This window comes from Lactuca virosa, chromosome 8 (genome assembly GCF_052849685.1).
Source record: "Lactuca virosa cultivar CGN04683 chromosome 8, Lactuca_virosa_CGN04683_v6, whole genome shotgun sequence".
In the NCBI taxonomy this organism is placed as follows: domain Eukaryota; kingdom Viridiplantae; phylum Streptophyta; class Magnoliopsida; order Asterales; family Asteraceae; genus Lactuca; species Lactuca virosa.
In genome coordinates this window covers 186,228,950-186,248,124 of record NC_136433.1, presented here as the reverse complement: position 1 = coordinate 186,248,124, position 19,175 = coordinate 186,228,950, and the positions used below count along the sequence as shown (strand labels likewise).

The following is a 19,175-nucleotide window of genomic DNA, read 5'->3' as shown; positions in this document are numbered from 1 at the left end:
TAAATAGCTTAACAGTTGGTTAATGCATATTAACTCTCTACTTATGAGGTCATTTTTTAGTTCCTTTTGGTAATTATCCCTAAAATACCCAATTGATTGCCTAATAATTAGGAGTACAAACAAATATTAGCTCACAGCCGAAATTTTGAGGATTGCGACAAAAGGCTGCTGCTTCCCGGAAGGTTCTCTCATCGACTTCCAAACTTATCTATATAAAAGAGTAAGTTTTAAGTGAGTAGTACATTCATTCAAAAACACCCTCCAATTCCTTAAACACGTATTTCTATAACAACCACCAAAGCAAAGTAATCAATGGCGTCCACTGAACCATGGTTGCTTGAAAACGGTACAGTCAAGAGGCTAACCAAGGAGACCAGGCACGGCCATGGCCATAGCCGGACTGCCCATAACATGTCATCAACCTCCCTACGTAGAAAGTCCGATATGTCCCTTGTGTCAAAAGTGCCATGTGTAACTCTTAGAAAGTTTCTAGCCAATCTCCAAGAGGTCATTTTGGGTACAAAATTATCAATCCTTTTTATCGCAATTCCCTTTGCCATTGCTGCCAAATACCTCGGTTTCGCAAGAGTGAGTTCCTCTCGATGCCACTGTCATTGTAGAAAATAACTCTCAGAAAATAAGTCACAAATTCTAGATTATAAAGATTGATATTTGTGTATATATGGTAATTCATAACAACTAATTTTTATGGTTCCAATACAATATGACTACACATAAAAACTAAATTCGTTCGCATGTTATACATTAGTTAGAAATATAAACTAAAGAAATGCCTTTTTATTAATTTCATTATTATTATACTATATTTTCGTTTCTTATTACAAAATTATATATAAGTATAAGTGTAAAATATGTGCAATACATCATATATATATATATATATATATATATATATATATATATATATATATATATATATATATATATATATATATATATATATATATGTGGATTATTACAATCAAGAAAGTTTTACATTAACAATCTTCTTGTTTTATTTTGTGAAAACCAGCCATGGGTGTTTTCATTGAGTTTGCTTGGATTGATGCCTCTTGCAGAACGTGTTAGCTTCCTAACAGAGTAAGAGATTATACTCATTCTTTTATTATTATTATTACTGTTTTATATTTCTTTCAGGTACTGATATGTGTTAAATTCCTTTTCTTTATTCTTCTTATCAAATTACAGGCAACTTGCTTTCTACACTGGTCCCACAGGTACAGTTAATCATATCACTATATTGATCACTCTACTTATACAATCTATACATAACATTAATAATAAAAGACTTATCATTTGATGACATATATAAGATGTTAGTATATATGATCTATGTTAATTTATGTTTTATTATTGTAGTGGGAGGTCTCTTGAATGCAACATGTGGAAATGCAACAGAATTGATCATTGCCATATTTGCATTAATGGAAAACAAAGTGGATGTCGTCAAATATTCTCTCTTGGGTTCCATTCTCTCCAACCTTCTTTTGGTTCTTGGCACTTCTCTCCTTTGTGGTGGCATCGCTAATATCTCAGTGGAACAAAAGTTTGATAGGGTAACCCCATCCCCTCTCTATATATCTTTATATATAGTATCTATATGTATATGGCTATATGCATGCGTGTATGTAGATGTATAATAGTAAATTGACATGCATGTATACACTTGTTGAAACAGAAACAAGCAGATGTAAACATAGCACTACTACTACTGGGATTGCTATGCCACATGTTGCCACTCTTGTACAGATATGCAGCAGTTGCGAGTACAACTGCTGATGCATTGAGTGCAGCTACAGCAACACTGAATTTGTCCAGAGCTAGTTGTGTCGTCATGCTTGTTGCTTACTTTGCTTACCTTATCTTCCAGCTATGGACTCATCGCCATATCTTTGAAACCCAAGAGGTATAAATGAAGAACAATCACGTTATAATTTGTGTTTGAAATGAAGAATTGATTTGTTGATTAAGTAAATTAACAAATTGCGCATGCAGGAAGAGAATGATGATGACATGGATGTAAGTGACGATGAAACAGCTGTGATAGGGTTTTGGAGTGGGCTGATTTGGTTGATTGGAATGACTGCAGTCATCTCATTGTTGTCTGAATATTTGGTGGATACCATTGAGGTATATATATATATATATATATATATCTACCTTTTTCTTGAATATAATAATTTTTCAGAATTTTATATAATTTAGTTTAATAAGATAATAATTTGGATTTATAATAGGAAGCCTCGACTTCATGGGGAATATCAGTGAGCTTTATCAGCATCATCGTGCTACCAATTGTTGGAAATGCAGCTGAGCATGCTGGAGCAATCATCTTTGCTTTCAAGAACAAACTGGTATTTTTTATTTTTATTTTCTTTTTTCCATGTTTTGAAATTTAGGGTTTTTTTACTTGATCTTGATTATTTATTGTGTTTATTCACAACTGAAGGATATAACTTTGGGTGTTGCTCTTGGTTCTGCAACTCAAATTTCTGTCTTTGTGGTGAGTTTTCTTTCAAGAATTTAAAGAACTGATGTATATTTTGGATTTATTTTATTTGAATTTTGGAAATATAATTTGGATTTTAAATTTTTATATATATTAGGTTCCAATGAGTGTTATTGTCTCATGGATAATTGGCATCAAAATGGATCTTGATTTCAATCTCCTTGAAACTGGTTCTCTTGCTCTCACAATTATAGCCACAGCTTTCACATTACAGGTATATTTTCGTCATATTTACATAATTTTCAACTTAATGTTAAAATATATTTTCAAAAATATATTATGTATGGAAATTTTGCAGGATGGAACTTCTCATTACCTTAAAGGAGTAGTTCTTCTGCTTTGCTACTTTGTTATTGGAGCTAGTTTTTTTGTGTCCGTTTCTCCAACTGGTAAAACTTCTTACATTTATGTCTTATTTGTACTTCTTTATTTATTGCTCATTATTTGCTTTTTCATATTTTTCTAATTATTTCTTGAAAACCTTCTCTAGCACCAGACTCCAATGGTGTGAAAATGCAACTTGAATCATCAAACCATGGGATCTTTAGAGTTTGAAAGGTCGTCTACTATTTCTCTTTTTTTTTCATATTTTCTAATTAAAAATGAGAATAACTATTTCTTTTATCTATGTATATGAAACATTTTCCTCACGTATGAATATTATTTAAATGCAGGATTTGAGTTTTGAGGTAGAATCTTGAAGCATGATGCCTTTTGTACTTGATTCTTTCATTGGATTGGACAGAGCCGAGTGGATTATGCAGTGTTGCTTGTATAGTACAAGTAGAAGCTTGGAGGTCTTTGTATTCTTGTGTATGAGTCAATATTTTGCTGTAATTTTTTTGTTAAATATGATAAAAGATCACATATTGAGTGGGATGATGTGTGATATAAATAAGTCGTGTAAAGCTTTAGCTTTGCTTCTTTAATCTTATTTAAATAAGCCATGTAAAGCTTTAGTTTTGCTTCTTTAATCATATTTAAATAATTACTTCTATTTTGTTTACAGTGTTCATATGCTATATGAAAAAATATGAAATTTCATCCCTCTTTTTTGTTTTATGTGAAAGAATTCTTTGTTGGATGTTTAAACTTATGGTTCATCCAATGTTGGATCCATCCAAATTTTACGGTGTTTTCTCTCTCCTTTTATTGGTTATAGTATATTGAAAAGTAGAGTCAAAGATAAATAATCATATTTGTGATCGCCAGCACATGGTTTTGATCGGGTTCAGCACACTTGATATGATGATGGCAAGACGTGGCATATTAGCGATACGTTACTAAGTTACTTCAAACATTAAATACGTTCCTATATTTATCATTCTATCTATTTTAAATATAACATGTGTCATCATTATATGCATAAAATGATATATAGCAACAAAATATAAAAATATATTTAACTTTTCATTTTTTTCTTATGATGATGTTGGTAGGTATGGGCGAGCCATGATAGATCAAGGCGTGTTGTAATGGGTTTTTTTTGTCTAGGCGTGTTTTATTTTTCTTTTGGCTTTTCTTGATTAGGCATAATTAAAACCATTGACGGGTTTTTGCTAAATTTTTATTTTTTTTTTAACGACAGTTTGACTTGTTAGGTGTTAATGTTAATATTATGTTCGTGACCACTCAATCCTCGCAAACTAAGAGGTTATGTCTCTACTAATTGGGCTATTCCTAATTGGCAAATTATAATACTTCTAAAAATTATAATATATGTATATATATTTATCGTTATGTGTTTTTTATAAACATTCAATTTGTTCAATATAACTGAATAAATAAACACACACACACACATATATATATATATATATATATATATATATATATATATATATATATATATATATACTAGTTTATAACCAGTGAGAACCATAGTTATAAAATTAATTAAATTTTCATAATAACACAAAATTATTAATCAATTATTTCAAATAAATTATTTTAAATAAATTATTAATTATGAAATTTTTTTATTTATATAAAATTATAATCGTTGATTTCAATAAATACATGAAATTATATCACCATATAATATATTTTAATTATTTTATTTTATTTTTTATTCTAATGTTATTAATTTAATGTAATTAGAGTGTGAAATTTAAAAATTGAAATTTGAAAAAAAGAATTAATTATTAATTTAATGTAATTAGAGTGAAAATTTTAATTTTTGAAATTTGAAATGAAGAATTAATAGGTTGACATGTGGCATATAATATTAATGAGGATTTCTAATATTATAACACTTGTCACTAGGAGAATAAACTTATTCATTTATTACAATAGGTAGATATATATATATATATATATATATATATATATATATATATATACATACTAGACGAATATCGCAAAATAAAATTAAAACTTTTTGTAATCTTATGTTATTGAAAATATTTATATCATTTATATTAACTATAAAATAATAATTATTTCATTTATTTTATATAAAATTATACTTAATTTGAACAATAGATAAAATAACGCTTATTAAAATTAAATCAGTTAATGGTTATTACTCATGTTTTACGTATGTATAACATTAGTTATATTTGTCAACTATTTTAATTTACTACTGTTATGATTTATTAATTTAAAAAAAGTTTGACGGTGTTTTATTTTTATCATGATGATTATTTAAATTATCAACAACTGTTTGTAATCTAACATAATTTTATTTCTAAGTTTCTATTATTTTTAACTATTATTATTATAAATTAATTTAAAAACAACTTAACTGAATTTTAGTTATTATAAAATATAGTTTTCAGACACCTTTTAGTTAATTCGATTCATCGATTTAGATTCTTTTATATTTATTATATTTAATTTTTTCCTTTTAACTATGTTAAAAATATATATATATAATTTTTTTTAACATTATTTAATATTTTACTTTAGGTTTTAAATTTTACACTAAATTTTTAGCTTATTTGATATATTAATGTAGGTTATTTATTTAACAATATATTGAAATTAACAAATTAAGTATATCATATTGATAAGTCACAAAGTCTTCCATATATGATAATTTTTACAACTAAAAATATATTTAAGTTAATAAATTAAGTATATTAAATGGAAATATGAAGAATTTGGAGTTTCAAATGAATGTGGTAAAAGAAAAAATATTTCCTTTACAATATAGTATGATATATATATATATATATATATATATATATATATATACACACACACACAAAATTATTGACTTAAATCCCGCACTGAAAATGTCATGACTCGTAAATTTTGAGTCATGATTTTATCGGAACAACGCATCACACGCCATTTAAAACTTTAGCTTTGAACATATCATATCACCACTTTGGTTTATTTATGTTTATTTAAATGATATTATTGATAACTCGGCCCTATAAAAAATAAATTTCAACCTGGTTATTTTGTCACCCATAAGTTGCACATCAGTGAGTTTGAGTACTAGATCCGTTGTCGTACAACAAATATAAAGAATAAATATAAAGAATGTATAAGTTGATTAAAATGACATGTAGCAAATTGTGTGGGATATATAATATGAGAATTGTTAATTAAAAATGAAAATTCCTAATGAACAAACAATATAATATTAACTATAAAGTTGAAACCTAAACATCTTTTTAAAAAATAAAAATATTTTTTTGATTCGGTTAACTGTTTATAGCAAAAGAACATTAGCTGTAACCGAATCAAAAACATCAAATAGTTTAGGGCTACAGTTAACCAAATCGAAAGAAGTAAAAAAATGGTTTGGTTTACCCAAAATCGGTACGATATTAATTTTTAGGTTTGGTTTTTCAGTTTTGAATATTTTAAACATCTTTAAGTACATTGCTTATTCACATTTAGATTTGACAAAAAATATCCAAAATGGAAGTCTTCAGATATAGAAGACCATTTTTTTTTTTTGAAATTATCACAAATTATCTTTTATATACATAGATATACAACATGTGACATTAACCAACAAATCGTATTAAAGAGCATACACATAAGTCGTTACAACATATGGCAAAGGAGCACAAGAAAAAAAATTTCAAAAAAGGTTGAATACAATTTTGTCTTACTACCTTACTTAGGCCCCGTTTGATAGACATTTTGTCAGGTCCAAACAGATCTTTCTGGTTGAATGGACCGGAAAGACTGTTTGATATACACAAAAATAAGTGTTTCCCGGTAAGATATTTCTATCCCGGAAAGCTCCAAAACCACATCTTTATGGCTGAATAAGCTGTAAAGACAATTGTAACCCAAACTCCGCCTCTTTCTTTCTTGGATTATTAATTTCTTATAAATAATTTTTTTAATTTCTTTTTTTATTGAATTATTACTTTTTATTAGATTATTATATATTAATAAATATTAGTTTTAATATATAATATTTATGTATTGATTGATATTATTTTATTTGATTATTATTATTTTTTAATTTTTTTATGGATTAATTATTTTTTTATTAGATTATTATTATTAATAAACATTATTTATAAATATATAATATTTATGTATTAATAAATATTATTTTATTGGATTATTAATTTCTTTTAGTTAATTTTTATAATTCATTTTTATTGGATTAATTCTTTTTTTTTTTGGACAACACCACCATCATCCTAACAGATTTTAAAAAGTTTCATCCATCCCACCACTACTGGACATAAACCGGGTCAAAAATCACATGTTAAGTTATAAAAAAAAACAAAAATGGCTAGAAAGAATAACAACGTAAAATCAACTTGAAAAATAATAAACTAAAAACAACTTAATCGACATTTTATTTGGATTTTCAAATAATTATTGTGTAATTTTGATTTTGTATAACAATTTGTATGTATTTATAATTATTCAACAATTTATCCATCACAGTATAGAACAACAGGGTAAAATTGTCATTTTTCATCATTCAGCACAATCAATCAGATGTACAATCAAACAACTGTTGGGTTTTGATACGAAATAAAATAAGTTTGTTTTTCATAAAAACCGGCAACGGAAGACTTTAAAAATAATATGTTTATTTTAGCTCATAACAAAACCACACCATCATGGATCCATTTATAGAGTTTAGAATGAAATAAAAACAACCATAGGCTGTTTTAGAGATAACATTTGAAGCCTTTGAACCCACTTGGTTTTGGGATGTTGATGAAGATAACAAAAGATCAAAGTGTATGGTATTCTCTACAAGTATCCACCATCAAGAGTAAGGCACTTAGAATGCTAGTTCCTTCTTGTATTCTTGAGTGTCTAAAGCCTTTAACTACTTAACTCAATTAAGCACTAAAAGGAACAACTCAAGAGGTCTTCTAAACACCAAACTAACTTCAAAAGAGAGAGAGGAAGAGAGAGAAGGAGAACCCACGGTTCTAGAGAGAAAAAGAGAGGAAGAAAAAGAGCTTCACTCTTTCAAAAATGCAAACCTCGTGCATCTCTTATATAACCCATGAAAAGTAAGGTCTAAGCATTAAAATAATCTAAAGTAATGGTAGCATTTAGAAGCATGAGAGACAAAAGATGGAAGGTTGAAAAGCAACCTCCCACACCATCATTATGCCTTTTAAAAAGTAAGATTCTTTATTTTTTATAAACTCCAAGTTTATAAAATATAAACTTTGTCTTTATGTAAAAGACAAAAGAATCCAACTAGTCTAAAATGTTGTGCATGACTTATTAATTCATAGCATATGAAATAATAATTAGTAATACTCTCTATTATTATTCTCAAAAAACAATAATTATTCCCTAATTAAAATACAAGAATTGATATTATTTATTAATAATCATATTAATAATAAATATACAAAATGTGTCAACTTGATAAAGGTGTGACCCTATAGGATCATATATTATTAGCAATGTCACTCCATAATGATTCTTGGGCATATAGATTCAACAACAACAAGATTTCTTTCTCAATCAGAAAACTTTCTCATACAATACTTTCCCAGACACAACTTTCCCAAATAGAAACTATCAAACGGGACCTTACTATCGATTACATTCTGTTAATCCATTTTTTATGTAATGGATGAAAACACATTACGGATATGTAAAACTCATCAATAGATAAAAACTCTCATGCAACAAGAAAAAAAATACTCTTTCAACTTTCTTCAACTTTGATCCATAAAAAATGCATTGCATACTTTTTGGAGCATACGTTTATAGTTTTAGTGTTATCAACATATTTTAGTAATAATTATTATTATTGTCGGGACAGTTCGAGTTCAGTTTACCGTCCTAGATTAGAGGTGTCATGACCAACACAAGCTATGATATTTCTTTTGTAGTAGGGAAGCTAAGTACGTTTACTAGCAATCCTAGTACTAGTCACTAGCAAACGGTAAGGTTGGTGTTGAAATATTTGAAGAAAACCATGGATTAAAGTTTGACTTATGTATAGGGTTTCCTTCTGTGATAGAAGGGTATACTAATGCTAGTTGGATTACAAACATTGATGGTCTAAACGAAAGTCATAGTAGTCATAGTAGTGATAGAAGGGTATACTGATGCTAGTGAATTTTTAATAAATTACTTTTTAGCCTTGGTGATCTACAGGAAATCATAGTAGTCGTTAAACCGAGAGTGTGCATATAAAGAACGTCCAAATTTGACTTCGTAAGAGGAAGTTATGATTTTTTGAAGTTTCAGCGTAGCAGTATACGACTCAGAAACTGAAATTGAAATTGGTCGATTGTTAGCAAAAACAATCTAAACGAGAGTTGAGATCTCATCCATACCTTATCTGTCGATATAAAGACAGTCAAGAACGGATTTTGTATGAGAAAGTTATGATGTTTATACGGACTTTAACAGTCTAAGCATGTTAAAAATATAATTTGAAAACTAAAGTTAAAATTAGCCGACAGAGTATAAATGAAAGTTGTAGATCTCTTCGATAGCTACGCGTGGATATAAAGAAGGTCAAAAAATGGAGCTCGTATGCGAAAGTTATGAGTTTTTGAAGATTGAAGTTTTACCTGTGTTTTTGCTTGCTGCCTACGCAAGGCCATGACGTGATAAGATGTGTCACGACATGAGACACCATGTCTCACGACATGAGAGGCTCCTGAACAACCTATAAATAGACAATTTTACCTCATTTCTTCATCATAAATCACTCCTAAACATTCCTCTCTCTCTATAGATCCCATTTTCTGAAGTTTTTGGAGTTTTGGAGTATCTTAGTGAGGCTTCGAGGCATCAGAGAGCCCGAAAAATAAAAGCTTTTTGGTCGGAGTTCTGCTTGCAAACTTTCCAGTTTTCGCTAAAATTTTATGTAAGTTAAGTTGCACTTCTACACTTTAAGTGTAACTTATAATTATATTCATAATCGTTATTATGAACCTATAAATAAGATTTAACAGTGATTCCAAGTCATTATATTGATTGATCTACTTACGGGAGATGTGTCTAGAATGATCATGTTGGATTGGTTGTTGGATTTCAGAAAGACTATATGCCGAAATGGTCCTGCCTCCTAACTATCCTCCCTGGTTGATCCTTACTTGATAGATCTTGATGTAGACATTAGGATTAGTGAGAAATCTAGACTATAATTAGTATGGTCACCAAGATTATGAAACTAGACTAGGCTTAGTACTTTATGCATCTAGGTCTGTTCAAAGTTTGAAGCGAAGCACTGCCAAAATTACCAGTCACCCATTTTCATCATGTGAGTGCATAATTACATTCATCTTACACATAGATATGAAGTACTGAGATAATTATATGCTTATGTGCTTATTATCTATGCTGAGAATATTATGTGTTAGATAAGATATTATGAGATGATGTTTAACTGATTTAATCATATAAGTATTATACGCTTATAAATATGTGTTGGGTAGTAATAGGTAATGGTAGATAGGAGATGATAGATAGGTGATGGTAGATAGGTGATGATAAATAAGTGATGATAAATAGGAGATGACTAGGAGATGCCCTGGGAATTGACTTGCGATGTTGCGATGTAGTCATCAACTGGAGTATAGATGGCAACCACTAACTAATCTAAACAAGTTATATGTAAACACTGGAAGGCTTATAACATGTAGGTGATGAATTACGAGTTCAAGCGATGTAGTAACTACGTATTCATGCGATGATACTCTAACCCTTACTGGACACGTATTGGAGGAGTAATCCCCGAAACAATATTGTCTATGCGATGTAGGCGATGATCCGTAGGAAAAATCCTTAGCCACAAACATATAAGGAAATGCGATGTAGACGAGGGTATGTAAATGCAATGTAGGAGATGACCCTTAGGATAAATCCTTAGGGAAGAATAAATAAAGAAAACGGGGATGGGTAATCGGGTTAATTGTTTGACATGAAATTTGTGAATAAAAAAATTAACTATATTATTGTGGGTTGCAAACCCTATGTATCTCACCAAGTTTCCCAACCTGACCCACTCAGTTTATTTGTATCACAAGTATCTATGCAAAGATACATGACACTGGGAGATTAAAGGAGATGTAGATCATTTTTATAAATTAATGTAAGATCTGTTTATGCTTATGTTTTGTATCAATTATGACATCCCAAGTTTTGAAAAGATATCAATATCGAACGTTTCTTTGGAAATGTTTAATGTTAATGTTATCTCACATTGAAATAATATTTTTGGGACCAATTCCGAAACAAAAGAAATACTCTGTTTTAAAATAGGCATAAATAATTTTTTTTAAATGACCGTAAATTGGGGATGTCACAGTTGGTGTCAGAGCATTAGTTTAAGCGAACTTGGAATTTGTAGGATTTCTAGACTTAAACTTAGAATGCTAAGCGATGATCGTGAGGAGTGTGTCTATTATATTTTAGGTAGTACCACCGAATTGACACAAGCGCTAGCTTACTTTAGGATTAGGTTCCTAATTTGCTGATTGTGCTAAATGACTTTTACATGCTATAAGATGCCGTAGGTAGCCTATCTAAATTGATATTACTAGATTTAAGGTATGTTGCCAACCTAAAGTTAGGAAATTTTATGTGTTCAGGTTTCTAAACGTTAAATTACGGTATTAGAACTGGCATATAACTTTTGAGAGTGATAAGGAGGATTACGCCCCTAAACCTTCCCTATCTATATTCTCATCTTGGCACACTAACCGCTACTTTGGTGTATAGAACGACATGGTGAGGAAAAGAAGCGAATTAGCAAACAACAATGGAAACCAACAGCCTGAGCAGTCATTGGGTCGTGCACCGGTCATTGCACCTACACCCGAACCTATCACAATGGCGGTGATACAAGCAATGTTAGACCATCAAATGGAAGAGACAAGGTGTATAATCCAGGAAAATGGAAGAGAACCTATTGCACCCATTATGAAACGTGAGTTGGAGGAGGAACAATCGAAGGAAGGGAATTACAGCTGAACTGTGAGTCAAGCTAATCCCAGAGTGGTAAGGAGGAACGATCCAGAAAGAGGGATCAACAAGGATGGGTGTAAGTATAAAGACTTCTTGGGTGCCAAACCAACAAGTCTTTCAGGAAGCCCAAAGCCAGTAGAGATTATGGATTGGAACTCCGAGATGGAGATGATATTTGAGAGGTGCAACTGCAGCAACAAGCAGAAAATTTTCTTTGCAATCAAAAACCTAAAGACTGGGGTTTTAAGTTGGTGGAAGTTGTTGGAAAATACAATGCCACATGGAGAAGCCATGAAGATGTCTTGGGAAGCGTTCCTGGAGCAGTTGAAGATGCGGTACTGCTCGGAAGTAGATCTGATAGACATGCACAAAAAGTTTCAGAACCTGAACAAGGGGAAGATGAGCGTTGATGAGTATGCAACCACATCCACCGAGAAGATGCAGTTATTCTCCTACTTGGTTCCTACTGAACTCTCCAAGATAGAGAGGTTTGCTAACAAGTTGTCGGCAGACTTTGGCCCAATGATGAAAATGGCAACTACTTTAAAGACAACCGTCAGAGTAGCCAAAAATATGGAGACCCAACTTCGGGAGAAGGGTCATAAGAGAATAGGGACCAGAGATAAGAGAAAAATGGAGGGATATCTAAGATCTTATAATAAGGGGAGATTCACAAAGTCTGAACCGGACTACAATAAGTATGGGTGTAGCAACAAAGCCAAGTGGTGTGAGAAGTGCAAGAAGAAGCACTTCATAAGATGCGATGGAGAAGTGACTTATTATAAGTGTGGGAGGACCGGTCACTATTCTAGAGATTGTACATTCGATAACAAGAAATGTTACGAATGTGGAGATAGTGGCCATATTTCGAAGAACTGCCCAAAGAAAAATGAAGCAGCAAGGCAAAATGTGCCGCCAAAGCCGAAGGCAAGGGTCTATCATATGATCTTTGATGAGACAATAGTAAGTTGGGAATAAAGGATGACTTATTCAAGTATGGGGTGTAAAAAAGAAGATGAGTAGTATTAGGGTGTGTGCCCTAATGTAATAGGAATGTATCATAAATAAATCTTGTAATCGTTTCCAAGAAGTAATATAATCCATAATTATGTTAAATGAATCAATATGTTAATTTGTTGTCTGATCTTCTTGTATGGTGACTTTGTTAACTGCGAGGCAATACTTGGGACGAGTATAAGTAGGTGTGAAAGGTAGTAGATGCATACTACCAGAAGCATAGGAATCGTACTTGGATCAGGGGAAAGTCACAAGGTTGCTAAAGTCTTTAAGTAATCGAGCTATTTTGTTCATTTCCATCATTACCTTTGTTTCGGTAATGACTACGAAGATAAATATTATTCCGAACTTAGTGCTTATATCAAATCGAGTCAGACTAATCTATGAAGTAAGTTCGACGTAGCATCCGAATTTAGTTAAAATAACGAAGGAAAAGATAAATCGAAGCGATCAGTAGAGGTATCGCGTTTTCTGTTAAGATCAAGCAGCCTATAGCTAGAAGTTCTACATGATAGAATGTGATTAAATCACATTAGAACATAAAGGGAGATCTCTTTCATGCCAGGGTCTGACTCAAAGAGACTCGAGTCTAGCTGTTGCATCATACGATGAGAGGTCATTAGAACATGACCCATCGGTCTGTTACGGTAGTCGAAGTGAGGACCTTAATTTAGGTTAAGAAAAAGCAGGAGCCTCTAATGGAGATCAAATTTAAAAGGAAGAGTAGGTGAAACACCATCAGCGATCAAGAAGTGTAAGAGTTAGAAACTCGTTAGAAAAGACATGAGAGTTACGGTTATCACCTAGGATGGAAAGGTAACGTGCAGAGTCATTATACAAGCCTTGTTTTGTTGATGATTCGAAGACGTAATCATCCTAAGGAGGAGATAATTGTAACACCTGCAAATTCGGGCTAGTCAATTTAGACATAATAAACATTAAAAATGACTTTTTGATAGAAGATTACTTAGGACAAAAATCTTAACAAAAGTTATAGTATATGTGACAAGGATTCTGTACATATAAATAACACTAAAATCTGACTTCGAATGAAGAAGTTATGCTTCTTCGAAGTTTCGTGATTAACCGGCACGACTATGCATATCGTAAAAAGTGAATTTTTGATAAATTACTTTTTAGCCTTGGTGATCTAAACGAAAGTCATATTAGTCGTTAAACCGAGAACGCATATATAAAGAACGTCCAAATTTGACTTTGTGAGAGAAAGTTATGATTTTTTGAAGTTTCAGTGTAGCAGTATACGGCTTAGAAACTAAAATTGAAATCAGTCGATTGTTAGCAAAAACAATCTAAACGAGAGTTGAATATCTCACCCATACCTTTCCGTCGATATAAAGACAGTCGAGAACGGATGTTATAAAGAGTAATTCTATATATGATTTGGTAAGTAAAATATATGGTTGTATAGTCGAAGTAATTCGTTCCTTTTTCCCTAACAGGAAAAACAATATCTATTGGGCCCCTCAGTGATTTGATGTTGACATTATAGTGTTGGGCCCCATCTAGGACTGATTGATGTATTAAATTAATAGTCTAATGACGTCATCATAAATAGGGAAATTAGGAAACAAAATATTGGACAATGAGATTGATTATTATCCATGTCTTGTGTCCATACGATATCATGAAGAACGAAGGAGTAGTTGATCACTTATCTTAGGGCTAATGTTTGATTTGAATCAGAGTTCGATAGTGACCTTGGAAAGAACTCTTTGCTATTTGGTTCAATGTTATATCTTCAATTGTAGTTATAGACTTATCCAAGTGGGATACTGGTGGATTAAGGTGTCTAAGCTCATAGCTAGAAATGGCATAGAATGATTTTTGGAGAAAGAGGACATAATTTGTTAATTTATTATGATTAATAAATTAATTATAAATTATAATATTCAATTAAGAATTAATTAGAAGTAATCTTGGGTTAATTGAGTTAATTAAAGGTGCAATGAATGAATAGTTGAGCAATGGAGAGGTTCCATAACCTTCCTACGTTGGACGGTTTTAGAGTTACCTAAAGGGGATTCTGGAAGCCTCCACTTGATATAAGGAAACTGGATATTCACTTATTATAAATAGTATTATTTTATATTCAAATTTAGGGTTTCCAGGATTTCCATGCAGCTATATAAAGGACCCTAAACCCTCTAATTTTTGGCAATGTCTCTCTTGAATAATCATAGCCGAAAATTCCCCTCTCTCCTCCTCTCTCCAAAAGTCTTCTAGTTTCTAGGGTTTCGGTGTGATCCATTGAATGCATCTTACTTTTGGTGCTAAGCTTTCTGAAGTTCTACAACGGAATCAAGGGTATTGTTTGTTATAACAATATCAAAGGTATATAACCCTTAACCTGTGAATTTCGATTAGGGTATAAGAATCATATAGTTTCATAGTATGTTACTATTATGTGTAAAGACATAGATCCTTTAGGTTGCATGTACCTTTAAGTGTTTTAAGTGAAATTTTCCGCATAGACTTGTAACCTTTGAATTCCATTACCAAAACAGTAAGAAAATAAAAGGGAAAATTACTTAGGAGGGTAATTATCTTTTTGTTTTGTTCATATTTAAGTAACCTTTTTATACACAATTGACCAACGAACTTGTTTAATGTGTTCACATGTTACCATTATGACTGACTATCACTTGTTTTATTTGGTTGCCTCGAATTACCTTAGGTAATAAGCGTTACATGTTGTATTATGTAGTAATTATAAACATTCAACCCCCTCTCATTTAATTACAGTTTGACATCACACCATATATGTGAAAGTACTCTTCCCGATTACAACCTTTTTAGAAATCGACTTACCAAATCGAAGATTAGGGTTTGGAATTGAAGTTGGGAGTTGAATTCGATTGTAACTTGGCGTCCGAGTCATGTATATGTTATTATTTTATAGTAGATGTTCATTACAATGGAATATCCGCACCAGATCTTTGAGTGTACTTAGACCATGTTAAAGTATAGGTTCATGATATGTATTTTGCTGGATTAAGTCTTAAAATGTTGTGGCTTACTAATTAGAGTAAAGGAAGTTGTGATAATGTATACTACTATAGTAGAAAGGAAATTTTGGTAGTGGGTATTTGAAGAATTAAAGTTGATGCTGACTACCTAGAGTTTATTGAAATTGGTTATAGTCCACATAATGAGTTTAGATTGACTGTGTACATTGACTACCAAAATGAAGTTATTCTTGACGAGGTTGATAAATATATGTTAACATATGATGAAAATGAAAGATGAAGGACAATAGTTGGATGAGGATGGTGACAAAGATTCATAAATTATGATATTATTGAATTTAATCATGAATTTGATACAGAGGTGCCTACTTTTAACAAAACTATTGTTGATGAATTTTTAAACAGTCTGTCATGTATTTTGAGGAATAGTAATGCCAACATAAATGATGAAGATGAAGCCAACAATGAAGAAGATCACGAGGTTGTGTTACATGTCCACGATGAGAACCGTGAATGGGATAAAATGGTCCCAAATTTAGGTATGAAGTTTTCTAACCCTAAATGTATATGGACAAAATTTTGACAATGTTACCTTCTGTTTATCAACAATTTAAGGTGAGGCTTAGATATGATGCATATGTTGTAGAATAACATCTATTTCATACATCAATATAGATCTTAAGGACTATGTGGCACCATGGTTTAGGGATGAAAGTGGGTCCTAACCCAGACCGTTGGACCCGGACCCGGAAAACCCGGAACCCGGAATTGACGGATTATAAGACCCGATAACCGGACCGGTATACGGGAACCGGTTCCGGTTCGGTTCTGGGTATCGGACCGGGTAAAATGGTAATGGAACCGAAAATTGAACATTGGAACCGGAATCATGTATTAGACCCGGAATGAACCGGAAACCTAGAATTTTGGAACCGAAAACCTTTAAATTTGGCAATTTTTTTTGTTCAAAGTGTTTATTTAGTGATGGTTTTCAAGATACATATATAGTGATGCATATCTCTATCTCTAATGAATCATGTGCAATGAAGGGGCTACTAAAAGAACCAAATATAATAACAAGGGATTATCTCCACCAGCACCTTGTGTACAAAAGTAACATCAGGAAGAACAAAAGAATGTAACAATATGAAGAACTTCAAGTAATAAACAGGGGATAAACAAAAAATACTTGGAGCCTAAGTATTATTGATTGAAAACGTTTTCTGGGCTACATAAAAATACCACACGAAGGGTCCATTTACACTAAACACAAAACAATCCTAATAAAACACAAAAACTGGAATAAAAACTATTAAATAAGAAAACTTCCGAAAATACCCTTGCCTCTTATTTTCACTTACCACATATTCATTCACATGTTTTAAGTTTTTTTTTTGATGATATGTTTTTAGCTTAACCTCTACTGCAAAACAAAATCCTAAACATCCAAAACTAAAATATGGTAGCTTTTCCGAAAATACCCCTAGGACATAATCGGTACTGTTTGTGTAAATCCAACCTTTCCGGGATTCCGTGATTGATCACCTGGTTCGTAATAGGAATCGAATCAGAGACAAGAATGGAATCGCAAATTGGAATACCGAGATTGCTTTATTAACTCTGTGTATGCAGAGTCACAACTCACAAGTGTAAATCACATTGATCATAAATATATAGATATACACAAATATGTATATGTATGCATGTATGTAGATGCTGATCGGAGGATTGCCCTTTTTTCCAAGATTAAAAAAACAAAAAACTGTTGAACAATTTTTAATTCATGGAGTGCAGAACTCAAACTCTGTTGATTTCAACTGGTAATATTAAAAAAATAGAACAAAAAGTAATTAAGATTTGGAGTCAAGTGGTTGGATCCATGTGATTACTTCTAAGATCAGCACTGATTATTCATTTTATAATATTTTAAACACCACTAAGAAGAAGTAAGAATACGATAACGTTGTTGGAATATGGCATTAATTATATTAATTAGAGACCTATTAGATTCAAGTGGTTGGAGATTGATTTGAAGTTCAATTGGGATTGAATGGAAGAAAAATCAAAACAGATGAATGTTGTCGATTACAGAGGAGAATACAAATTTTGTTTTGGGTTACTCTAGTTCCTGACTCGTGTTGTTGTCGTCAATCACAGGGAAGGGCGAAAAAAAATGAGATTGAATGTATTTGATGATTGCCGATCACAATTATTGAGGATCCTTTGTCGACGTCGAGCAAGAGAAAAGAGAGAGTAAGCGAGAGTTTTCGATCACCACAGCCTTCAGTTCTGGTTCCTTGCCCTATATCGGTTCCTTAGATACTAAACCGGTTCCTTGGCCTACTAAACCGGTTCCGGTCTATTATACTCGGTTCCGGTTTTTTAAACATATCCGGTTCAAAAACCCGGATTACCCGGACCCGTTGGAACCATACCCGAAATACCCGAAACCCGGATAAGAGTAATTTTGAAACCCAATACCCGGACCGTTTAAGAAATTTCTGGTTATACCGGTTCCGGTTTCGGTCCGATTCCGCTTCCGGTTCGTTTTTCCGATTCTAAATCTCATCCCTACCATGGTGTAACATCCCAAATTTCAGAAACATGATATAAGGGCTTAAAGTGTAAATTGAGGAAGCTACTCGACGAGTATGTGTGATTACTCGTCGAGTCGGAGCGGGTTTTGGTCGCGAGTTAAGTGACCAACTCGCCGAGTCGGCGGCTGGACTCGACGAGTTGGTGCTGGGAAGAGAAAACCCTAATCTTAAGGGTTGCACCCTATTTAAAGGACCATATGTCCTCCCTTCAGCCTCCTTATTGCCCTTGAGAGTCAGTAAACCCTAAAATTGTGTGAGCTTCCATTGTTAAAGATATTTGAGCTTTGGAGGAGGAATATTGAGAAGGGAGCCTGAAGATCAAGAGGCTAGCATCAAGGGATTGGTGTAGATCCAGAATCTACTTCATCTTGGGCACGTTTTGGAGGTAACAAGTTGTTACCTTGACTCTATTGCATTTATATCTATTTAAGAATGAGATTTGGGGCCATTTTGGCATGTTAAGGATCTATTTCGGGTTAGGGGTCTAGATCTGAGGTTGCTACTTCAGATCTAGACTTGTCTTGGTCCAGAAACTCACAAAGTATCATCCCTTGGTTTGTTGGTGAAGCATCCTTGTCCTAAACCTTAGCCCTAGATTGATTTGGTCCTATAGCTCTTTGTGTCCACGTAAAGTTTGCAACTTTATGTGAGAGTCAT

General features: G+C 32.1%; 1 protein-coding gene across 1 annotated transcript; it reads left to right on the top strand.

Moving 5' to 3' along the window:
- Positions 1–228: 228 nt before the first annotated feature.
- Positions 229–3,527, top strand: LOC145129819 (vacuolar cation/proton exchanger 3-like). The gene is made up of 12 exons (XM_079064630.1): positions 229–588; positions 1,034–1,101; positions 1,210–1,238; positions 1,381–1,577; positions 1,700–1,927; positions 2,017–2,151; positions 2,259–2,375; positions 2,471–2,524; positions 2,628–2,744; positions 2,829–2,919; positions 3,021–3,088; positions 3,205–3,527. The coding sequence occupies exons 1-11, from the start codon at positions 313–315 to the stop codon at positions 3,083–3,085; spliced, it is 1,377 nt and encodes a 458-aa protein (XP_078920756.1). The 5' UTR covers positions 229–312; the 3' UTR covers positions 3,086–3,088; positions 3,205–3,527.
- The last annotated feature ends 15,648 nt before the right edge of the window (positions 3,528–19,175 follow it).